Below are 11796 nucleotides of genomic sequence, written 5' to 3'. Positions count from 1 at the left end.
ACAATTTTAATAAAGAAGGCTGACATTCTCTAGCAAGACATATGGTGGGGAAAAATGTATATTAAACAAATTGTTATGTAACTTCAAGAACACGGTTGGTTTTTTGTATATGTAGCTAATATCATATATGGCTAAATTAGAAAATCACAATTTTGTAATCCAAGTTGCCACTTCACTAACGGACCAGCTCGGGAAATTTTACTGATAAACCTGGACACAATTAAATATGCTTAGAGATGTTGACTTGTTCATCCGCAACTATAGTTGTTAGGCCTTCTTTTTAATTCATTTGAGTTATTGGGCTCACAGAACAGGTTTCAGCTGATAAAATGGATTACATTGTCTCTATTACTGTGAGCCTTAACAACATACCAGCAGTAGGCATGAAAACATTGGCTTCAGAACCAGCTGTTCTTCAATCCAAACTGTTCCAGTACAGTTGCAATACTGGCATCCACTGACAATATGGAAAATTGCCCAATTATGTGCCACCCACAGAGACCATATCCACCCATGCAATTGCGGTGCAAAAATTCTGTTCCAATCATCAGCCAAGCATTGGAAGGTGTTGTCAGTTGTGCTACCATTGTGGCATTTATTCTGCAATAACCTGCTCTGTATGGTTCCACCAGGCCTGCTCAGCTCCTACTCTCATTTCTTGAGATATTGCTGAAAAAACTGAAATCCAGACATGATATAAGAATGACTGATAGCAAATGCAGTCACCTCAATGCAGTATTTTACATGAGTATGTCATCAAGGAACAGTAGCAAAACTGGAGCCAATGTGGATTGGGGTGAGTGGGGTGAAATTCCACACTGGTTGGAGTCACAGCTAGCTCAAAAGAAGATAGTTGTGGTTTCTGGAGGTCAATCATTTCTGCTCAAGTCATCATTGCAGGAGTCCCTCAGGATAATGTCCGAGGCCCAAGCACCTTCAGTGCCTCAATCATCAATAATCTTCCTTTGTTCATAAAGTCAGAAATGGGAGGTGTAGCCCATTCGTGATTCCTCCGATACTGAAGCAGCCCATGCCCAAATGCAGCAGAATCTTAACGTTCAGGCTGGAGCTGATGTTTGGTGCAAATGTTGTTTACTACATCAGTACCGTGCAATGATTATCTCCAGTCAGAATCTAACCATCTCCTCTTGATATTCAATGGTATTGTCATTGCTGACTCGCCACTGTATATATTCTGGGATTTAGCATGGAGCAGAAACTGAATATGGCCCACTGCATAAATACTGTGGCGACAAGAGCAGGCCAAAGGCTCGCAATGCTGTGGTGAGTAACTCCCTTCCAGACTCCTCCAGAGCTTGTCTGCTGTTCACAAGGTACAGTCAGAGGTGTGATCATATAATCACCACTTGCTTGGATGAGCACAGCTCCAACAGAAACATAAGATCCCTGATACTGTCCAGGGCAAAGCTCACTGCTTGATTGGTAACTTAACGGTTTCACAGTTTAGTCCCTTGCTGTCAACATAGGAGGGACAATGTGTGCCATCTACTAGATACACTGCAACAACTCAGCCAGCCTCCTTAGATACTCTCAGTTGTGGTGACTGGTAAGAAATGAACAGCAAGTCTGTAGGAACACCACCATTAGCAAGTTACAGTCCGAGCCACAGGCCCTCCTGTCTTAACTGTATCATTGTTCCTTCACTGTCACTGGATCAAAATTCTGGACCCACCTCCCTGATAGTCACTATGCTCCAAAGAATGCAAAATTTCAAGTAGGAAACTCACCTTCTCCAGGGAAGTTACAGCTGTGTAAGAAATCTTGGCCTGGTAATCAACAGTCCGAATACTGTGATTGAAAATGGTGACGGTAAGGACTGCAGATGCTGGAGGCTACAGTCCATAAATGTGGAGCTAGAAAAGCACAGCGGGTCAGACGGTATCCGAGGAGTAGGGAAGTCAACATTTTAGGCCAAAACCCTTCGTCAGGACTTGAAAGTAACTATTTGTTTGGGTTATTAGTGTGTGTCTGTTCTTTTTCATGCCGCTGTAAATGCTGTCCTAAATCATTGGATGTGGGAAGGAGCAGTTTCCTCCCAATGTGCCTTGGAATATTGTTGATGTCTTGGTGGACACATCTGTGATACTTACGCAGGATATTTAATTTCTGATCACCAGTTTTGACTGAATTGATGCAAAATTCACGTTTGACAATGGGATAATCAGCTAGCCGGAATGATGCAGACTTGATTTTATGCAGGGGTCTAGTCAGAACAACACTTAAGTAATGTAAAGCCTGCTGAGGAACACGTCTGTTGAATAAGCCAATATACCCATCGTGGTCAGCTCTCCAATCAACTATGGATAATACTGCCACTACCTAGTGCACGTTGACTGCATGAAGTCTCTCTTGATATTCTGTTTCAGGAACCTCCAGCAGAATTCCCCATGTCAGAAGGGTCAGGAAAGGGTGAACATTAGTAGTGGGCGTGCATGCAGGTTGGGGGTTGTCACTGCCACTGGGTGAAGTGGTGTAGCGTTGGAGATTGACTGCTGTATTTTAAAGCAATGAACTGATGAACTGGAGACAAAGCGGCTTGTCTTTAGTTCATGGCATGATAAAGGGACTGGGCTGGGCTGGACACGTAGCCCAGCAATTTGCTTCACGATGGTGCAAGTTCCCACATCCCCAATGGAACCAACATCATAATGCAAAAGTTCCAGCAAAAATTTGCTAAATAGGCAGGTTAAATTGCAGTCAACATTCATTGTACCTCTCCGACTGTGACTTGAAGACCCAGACTTCTGTGGTGTCAAAGAAATTCATACTTCCCCATGTATTGTGGCTCTAAGTTTATTGGGGGTTATTTGTGATGGATAATGAAAGATTTGATAAATTCTTCTAATTCTGCTTCTTTAAGTCCAAATACTCCATATCTTCACAAATACAATAGATGATGTCATGGTAATTACATCAGCTAATGGAGTTAGAATGATAGAAGATCCCCTGATTTGTGGCTTCCAGAAAATCTTGAGTCCTTAAAAAAAATTGTTTTGACTCCTTGGCCTAATTACTGTTAAAACATGCATTGCTATTGTTTAGAGAGGTGCCCCCACCCCTGCCAAAGAAACTGCAAGGTTCTGATCATTTTAATTTTATCACGTAATTGCTTATTACTCTTAGCACACTAATATTCTGTGCATTACATCCATAAAAATGTTTTAAAAAGCATGAGGTGTGCGTGCGTGTACACATCCTAGCTGCGAGACTGGAATTTTGGTCTGAGATCTCTTTTTCTCTTTCTCTTTCTTTCTCTCTCTTTTTCTCTTTTTCTTTTTCTCTTTCTTTCTCTTTTTCTCTTTCTTTTTCTCTCTCTTTCTTTCTCTTTCTTTTTCTCTTTCTTTTTCTCTTTCTTTTTCTCTTTCTTTCTCTCTTTTTCTCTTTCTTTTTCTCTTTCTTTTTCTCTCTCTTTCTTTCTTTTTCTCTCTCTTTCTTTTTCTCTCTCTTTCTTTTTCTCTCTTTCTTTTTCTCTCTCTTTCTTTTTCTCTCGTTCTTTTTCTCTCGTTCTTTTTCTCTCGTTCTTTTTCTCTCGTTCTTTTTCTCTCGTTCTTTTTCTCTCGTTCTTTTTCTCTCGTTCTTTTTCTCTCGTTCTTTTTCTCTCGTTCTTTTTCTCTCGTTCTTTTTCTCTCGTTCTTTTTCTCTCGTTCTTTTTCTCTCGTTCTTTTTCTCTCGTTCTTTTTCTCTCGTTCTTTTTCTCTCGTTCTTTTTCTCTCGTTCTTTTTCTCTCGTTCTTTTTCTCTCGTTCTTTTTCTCTCGTTCTTTTTCTCTCGTTCTTTTTCTCTCGTTCTTTTTCTCTCGTTCTTTTTCTCTCGTTCTTTTTCTCTCGTTCTTTTTCTCTCGTTCTTTTTCTCTCGTTCTTTTTCTCTCGTTCTTTTTCTCTCGTTCTTTTTCTCTCGTTCTTTTTCTCTCGTTCTTTTTCTCTCGTTCTTTTTCTCTCGTTCTTTTTCTCTCGTTCTTTTTCTCTCGTTCTTTTTCTCTCGTTCTTTTTCTCTCGTTCTTTTTCTCTCGTTCTTTTTCTCTCGTTCTCTCTCTCGTTCTCTCTCTTTCGTTCTCTCTCACTTCACCCTCCCTTTCCCTCTCTCGGCTTTCTCTTCTCTCTCTGGTTCACGTTCTCTTCTTTCACTCTCTCTTCTTTCCCGCCCTCTTTTTTTTTCCTCTCGCTGGCTTCACCCTCCACCCCACGTGCGCTCTCGCTCTCTTTCCAAAACGATCTGCTGCTTGGCCTGCTATGTTTATCCAGCTCCACACCTTGTTATCTCGGATTCTCCAGCATCTGCTGTTCCCATTATCTCTAATTATTTCTCAACTTGGTTATTGGCTACTGCATTTAACATAAAGGACTGATGCATTCTGCTAAACTATCAGTTTGCACCTTGCCGAAAGAAGAATACTTCGTCTATGTTCCAGTGGTTGTAATTCTGTTATGTTAGCCAGGAGATTACGCCCTAGCGTATTTTAATGATATTGCATGAACATGTGAGGAACATTCTGTGCATATGTCATCACCATACTTGTCTTTCTGGCTGTCAAAATGTGTATGGAAGCTGTGAGAATGATGTTGTATGCCTCTACTGCCTCTAAACAAGTGTTAAAGTTTCTGTTCAGTTCAGTATTTGGCTGCAAGCATACAGCTGTTGCATATGAGGTCATAAAGAAAATGGTAATATTTCTTGGAAGCAACAATAAACAGATACATAATTTTAACAGATCATTTGAAATTTGATGTTGCTTAGAATGTTAGATTGTTCCCAAAATTGGAAGGACAGTCTGCTTAGAGAAGCTCTTTGTTTCAAATCTTGTTTAGTCAGGTTTGAGAAGGCAGAGTTAGATCTGTGTCAAATATATAACTTCCAAAGGAACATGCTGGAGTTGTTGTTCTATTTTGCATTTTACTGTACCTGTTTGAGTCACTTCTCAGAAGTTATTAGCAGCTAAGTACAAAGTTGAACAGTCAGTTGCCAGAATTTCAGGCAAGTCATTGAGCTTTCCAGCTCAAATTTTGGGAGGAGTTCAGAACCTAGTAATTTCCTTCCAGAGGAAGTGACCGCACAGTGTTGGTATGCAATCTTAGCAAAAGAGTCCTTTCTGTTCAGCTCAGGCAGAAAAAAACAGGCACAGATTGGGCTGGGAAAAATGCATCACTTTACTGTAGTCCCAGTAAAAGACCAGCAAAAGTCAGATTATGAAAGCTTTGAAGGTGTGAACTGGGTTGATTACAGAGAGGCTGGGTACAGTTCAGGAGACCCAAATGATACAGTGAGCTCTGATGGTAAGTTTGAAAACTTTGAATCTCTTTTCTGCTGCTCCTCTGTTGTGCTGTTTTGCCCTTCCCTCCCTCTCCACCCCTGCCAAACAGCTCCCAAGCTATTTACAAACTGACGATTGATAACATGAAATCTAACAAAAATCGTGCCTAGATTGCGTGGTTTCTTTCTTCAAGTAGGAATATGTTATCTATTGTTTTAGAAGTACACTAAAAGCAAAATCACATTCAGCAATCCGTTTTGTTATGTAGTCTGCGGTAAACCTGGGACTGAATTCAAATGAGATCATGACTAGCTTCTTTCTAATGAAAGTGGCATCTGAAATAGCAATATGAGCTTTAGTCTGTCTATAAGCCAAATTAGCTGTGATTTTGTACAATTTTTTTAATGGTCTTTTATATTAACCAAGCTTTATGTGCAATTAAAACAAAAGGGCTAAAACTGTTATCTGTGGAGGAAAATGTTACTACTCTATTCCACTTTGTTAAACAGGAAAATGTGCATTTCTCTTAAGATCTGCGAAGTTGAAATGCAGAAAAACAGTATACCCAAGACTTCACTTTAGAGCCAATTAAGTACTTTGAGATGTTTTGTAGTCTTTGAAAATGTACATAATTTGCAAGTGTGTTTATAAGCTTAATGAAATTCAACTTATCAATTTATTTTTATGGTTAATTTTAAAGTTATAAAGGAACCTGTGGCCTTTTTAAATTTGGTAACAGACTGTGTCTGTCTGCATGAGTAATTTATTTTTCTTCAGAAAACCTCTATTTAGTAGTGATACTGTTGTTTTAGCATTGCATGAATGTTGGTTAAAGCTGTATTCCCTTGGTATAACAAGAGTACACGATATTTTAGACAAGCAGATTGTGTATTTTAAGTACAAGTTGATTGCAGTGAAGGCATTACTACCATAGAGCATGTTATGTGTGAAGTCACTTTATTAAGGTCAGATTTCATTCTTCTGAACTACATGTCTCTGGTCTATTTATGCAATAACTGTGATGTGTGTATAGTTGATTTCGATGAGCCACACTTTATCACAGCTCTTCTCAGTGAAGATGATTGAGTTTTTTTTTCAATAATGACTACTTAGTTTCTGCAAGCAAGATGACATCTTGCTGAAATTCGCAGTTGACACCACAGTTGGCTAAGTAACCTGATAGTGATAAGGATGGCTGTTGATTGGAGGCTGATATTCAGCAGTTTGGTAGATTATAGGGAAAAGTGGCAAGTAGAATTCAGTCTGGAGAATTGTGAGAACATACATTTTCGGAAGAGCGAGCAAGGCAAAAGGACACAAAAACGGTGAGGGCTTTGAGAAGAATAGAAGAAATGAGAAGTTTTGGAGGTGCACGCCCACACGTCCAAGAAAGTGGTAGGACAAATAGATAAGGAAGTATATAGAACACTTGGGCCACAGCTAGAGTTTTTTGTGTAAAGTTCTGATCACCACATTACAGGACAAATGTAATATATTGACAGAATGGATTTACGAGTATGCAAACCCTGGCAACACAAACTGCAGATATGAAGAAGGATTGATTTGGCCAAGGATGTTTGTTTTTCTGAGAACAGAAGTTTGAGAGGGACTCAGTTGAACTGTATAAAGTAATGAGAAGCTGGGAAGCTGTAGACGAGGAAGACTTGTTTCCTCCAGTGGAGAGATGCGTTACCGAGGGCACAGAATTAAAAAGATCAGTGGAAGACTTAGAAAAGGAAATGATGGAAAACATTTTCACCCAAAGGGTGCTAGTTCTCTGGAGTTAGTTGCCCAGTTTGGTGGTTGAGGTGGAAACCCTAAACTAACTTAACAGGAACTTTGATCTGTACCTGAAGCATGTGACCTATAAGTCAATGGACTAGGTCTTGGTGAGTGGGATTAGAATGAGCATCTAGTTTATTCAGCCAGCTTGGATCAAAAGGGAAAATGGCCACTTTCTGTACTGTGACTTTTATTTTTCTATGGTTCTAATGTCAACAGTTGGCGGATACATTGTGGAATGAATATTAACCAGAAAAATGGTAGAAGCCAGACATTTTTCTCAATGCCATTGGACCTGCCTCCCTGGGAGGGTATTTAATGCCATTGGGTTGAATGTTTCATTTGAAAGACAACACAGTATTTTCACGGTCCTGCACTGAAGTTTTCACCTAGATTATGTGCTCCTTCCGGGAGCGGAACTTAAACCCAGAACATTCAGATTCAGTGCGAATGCCACCACTGGGTCCTATGTTTAAAAGCATGATCATCATTAATTGGTGCAACCTGTTCTCCAAGTAATGAGAAGTAACAATTTTTTAGTGAATTTTATTACCTGCTTTGAACCAGAATGATTCCTCTACATCCTGTTGTTCATCTTGGGGCAGACCCAGTCCCCTGCATTCTGTTTTCTTTTGCTGTCTGCTTACCTCCCTACAGCCTGGTATCTTGTCTTTTTTTTTGTTCTTGAAGAAATTCTCACACTTTGTAAAAAAGCCCTCTGTTTTTATGGACTTTGTTTACCTATTCATATAAGAAGGCCATTGCTAACAAGCCTGGTATTTATTGTCAGCCAAGCAGCGTCAGAGGAGCAGGAAAGCTGACGTTTCGGGCCTAGACCCTTCTTCAGAAAAAAAGATTCTTCTGAAGAAGGGTCTAGGCCCGAAACGTCAGCTTTCCTGCTCCTCTGCTGCTTGGCCTGCTGTTTTCATCCAGCTCTACATCCTGTTATCTCAGATTCTCCAGCGTCTGCAGTTCCTACTATCTCTGGTATTTATTGACTATCCTTTTTGCTTTCTTAACTCAATTCTTCATGGGGTCTGATCATCACAAGTGATCGGTATTTGTTGCCCTTCCCTGTTTGCTTTGAATTGAATGGCATGCTAGATCACTTCAAAGAGCAGTTATGAGTAGAGCACATGCAGTCCAGACCAAGTAAGGATGATCGATTTTTCTTTGCTTAGGAGCATTAGTGAACCAGATGGGTATCTTTTGAAAACCAATGGTAGTTTCCTGGTCACCGTTACTGAGACTACCTTTTTAAATTCAACTAACACCATTTGGAATTGAAGTTTCACCATGATGGGATTTGAACCCAGCATTATCCTGAGCATCTGAATTACTACTCCAATGACACTATCTGTACATCAAACCCCACCCCATTGTGCATAGGAAATTAGTGCTGTGCTGTCTTCTAAAAGTAGCTCACTTGCTGGATTGTTTTGGAGGAAGTTGACAGTCAACTACATTGGTTGGGTCTAGAGTTAGAAAAGGTAAGGGTGACATCTTTCCTTCTCTAATAGATATTTGTGAACCAGATCATTTTTTACAACAATCTGGTAGCTTTGTTGTTACCATTACTTACTAGAGGTTCACTTAATTCATGAAATTTAAATTGTCAAAGCTTGATTCATTGGATGAAAGAGCTGCCTTTTTCAAGAAGAGTTGAACAAATAAGGCTTGTATTCACTTAAGTTTAGAAGAATGTGAAATGATCTTATTGCACCATAAGATTGTAAGAGGTCATAACAGGATGTTGATGGGAAAATCTAGAACTAGGGAGTGTAAAAGTGAGCTGAAATAACTCCACAGGGGCTGATATCCTGTCACCAAATTACCCTTTATTTACACTTGGAATGTCCTTGACACTGATCCACCTTCCTCTGAACTAGTTGAGTGAACAGAACCCCGGACACGCCAGTTTATATCTGCCAGCTAGGGATCCCTGATCGGGGCTGTTAATTTGGTCCAATCAGGGGACATCTTTTCTATAAGATCCACCTGGCTGACCTCATTACAATTACCATATGAGGCATCACGTTTAAGAGAATTATTGTTGTTTTTTTCCCTGAGGGCCTTTTAATCTTGGAACTTTCTACTTAAGAGAGTGGAGGTGGATAGACATTGACTGCATTCAAGACTGTATTGGACAGACTTTTGACTTAAAAGGAAGTTTCGGTTATGAGGGCTGCCAGGAAAGTGGGATTAAGGCAGGAATTAGACCAGCCCTGATCTTGGTAGGCTTGAGCGGTCAAATGACCTACACTTCTCCTAATTCAAACGCTCTGCCATGGTGGTGTTTGAGCTTATCTCCAGAACAATGCCCAGGCTTCTGAATAAGAAGCCGAGTAACGGTGACTAGCTACAGTATCCTGTAATTACATGGATCAAAGACCTTTGCATCACAATCGAGAATGTTTGTTTGTTTTTTTTTCTGAATACCCTGATAAATTTGAGAATTGTAAATTAATTTGGTATCTGAATAAATAAATTGAACACATTTTGTTTACATGCCTCTATTTTAAACTTGGAATAAAGATTACTTTAAAACGGGATATTGTCACAATTTACTTGTATGAAAGGAGTTGAATCATCAAGGAATGTGACAGAAACCTAAGCTGTCAATTATTATCCTCGTCCAAGGGTCATAGATATTGATTATAACATGTAAACCTGCCAGCAGGCTCTTTTCTTGATAGAAATTTTTTTACAAACTAAATAAAATGGAACTAGTTTGTGTTTAAGTGCATTCTGCTGGTGCCTGTAGACTTATCTTTTGCTCTCGCACCATTCATGTAATCTGTCAACTGAAATTCAGTTAAATTACCTGTTTTGTATTGGTATGATCAGTTTTTAAATCTTTATGGGTCAAAAGCTGAAGAATGACATAATGTAATATAACAAAGTGAGGAGCTGGATGAACACAGGCCAAGCAGCACCTTAGGAGCACAAAAGTTGATGTTTCGGGCCTAGACCCTTAGTCAGAAACCCTTTTGTGCTCCTCTGATGCTGCTTGGCCTGCTGTGTTCATCCAGCTCCTCGCTTTGTTATCTTTGATTCTCCAGCATCTGCAGTTCCCATTATCTCGAATGACACAATGTACTTTGACTCACAGATAGTTTGATGACCCGCAACATAACTGTTTTCACCCAATTTCTAAAGCTGTTTAATAATGTGTCAAGATCCACAAATGATATCACACAGTCCATAAAAATGAATTTGGAGCAGTAATGGTAATGCAAGCAGGATCTGAATAGTGTTTAATGAGTTGTTAGTGGCTGTTGGTTTGACTTTTTTTTAAGACGCTGCATATAAGTAGCCTACAAACACTTGTTCAGAACATTTTTCTCTATCTATAATTTGCACACTCTATATTTCACTTTCATCATTTTTCTATTATTTATAAAATGTCAAATATCGTTGATCCACTCACATGTTTATATTCATTCTCGCAATCTGCTCATATCATTTTTACAAGCTTTCCCATCAGAGAGAAACTTTGTAAAATAACTTGAAAGGTGTGAATTGTTGATAGGTCAGGGACTAAGTTTCTTAAACTCGAGCCATTTTTCTCTTTTTTGCTTTTAATTTTCAGAGATCACACATTTTGATTTCTTTATCATCTTCTTCAATCTTTTCTTGCAATTCCTCAAATATTCTGATTTTCACTTTGACTTTCATTTAACATCCTTTTTGGGAGCAGAAATAGGCCATTCAGGCCTTTTAATTGACTCAAGGAAGAAGCCTAATCAGTTTTTGTCTTTATTCTAACTTCATCTACCAATCTCAGTTCCATAATCCTTTAGTATACTTGCCTAGCAAGAATCTTTCAATGATAATGGGAACTGCAGATGCTGGAGAATCCAAGATAATAAAATGTGAGGCTGGATGAACACAGCAGGCCCAGCAACATCTCAGGAGCACAAAAGCTGACGTTTCGGGCCTAAACCCTTCATCAGAGAGCTCTCTGAAGGGTCTAGGCCCGAAACATCAGCTCTTGTGCTCCTGAGATGCTGCTGGCCCTGCTGTTCATCCAACCTCACATTTTATTATCTAAGAATCTTTCAATGTCAGTTTAAGATTTTTGTTTTTTGCTAACTGACCTTGAATAGCTTCTTGGAGGGCTATTCCAGATTTCAACTACCCTTTGTTTAAAAAGATGTTTCATGACCTCACTTCTGGAATGATGTACCTCTAATAAGGTTATACTATATTGTTCTAGACTGATTCAGAAGTTAAAATTCTTTAATACTCTGAAATACTTCATTTTGCATTTTGATGGCCTCTTACACTTTTGTATTCAAAGGGTTACAAGGCTAGTACATACAAACTATTCTCAGAATATACTCTGGTTTCATTCTGGTGCATCTGGCTGCTTTCTCCCTTTTTAGGCAAGTTATCCTTCTGGAAGAGTGGCACCCAGAACTAAATGTGAAACTCCAGATGAAGACTAACAAGAGCTTTGTACAGCCGTAACAAGATATGAAATCTGCCTCGTTGTAATCCAATCTTTTATAAGATAAAAGTCAACATTCCATTAGCTACTTGAAAGATTTTTTTTGTGCTTGTCTGCCAATTCTTTACTTGGACCTTTAAATCTTTCTGCTTATCCATAGTTCCTATATTCTCATTATTTGGAGGTGTTCATTCTGGTCCTTTTATAATGTGGATTCAAAGTGAATGGCTTCTTAGATTCCCACAGTGAATTCAATCTGCCACATCTCGCCCACCCACTTAATCTATCAATAT

At 39.2% G+C, this 11796-nt stretch overlaps 1 protein-coding gene across 1 annotated transcript in view; it reads left to right on the top strand.

Annotated features, from left to right (window-relative positions):
- Positions 1–5086: 5086 nt before the first annotated feature.
- slc12a4 (solute carrier family 12 member 4) overlaps positions 5087–11796 on the top strand; it is a 113961-nt gene continuing 107251 nt past the window's right edge. The window contains exon 1 of the mRNA XM_048546568.1: positions 5087–5290. Within this exon, the coding sequence (XP_048402525.1) occupies positions 5155–5290 (136 nt within the window). The 5' untranslated portion in view covers positions 5087–5154. The remainder of the gene's footprint in view (positions 5291–11796) is intronic.

The sequence above is a fragment of the Stegostoma tigrinum genome, chromosome 16, assembly GCF_030684315.1.
Source record: "Stegostoma tigrinum isolate sSteTig4 chromosome 16, sSteTig4.hap1, whole genome shotgun sequence".
Classification (NCBI taxonomy): domain Eukaryota; kingdom Metazoa; phylum Chordata; class Chondrichthyes; order Orectolobiformes; family Stegostomatidae; genus Stegostoma; species Stegostoma tigrinum.
Note: the sequence above shows the minus strand (reverse complement) of the source record. Positions and strands in the feature narration are given on the sequence as shown.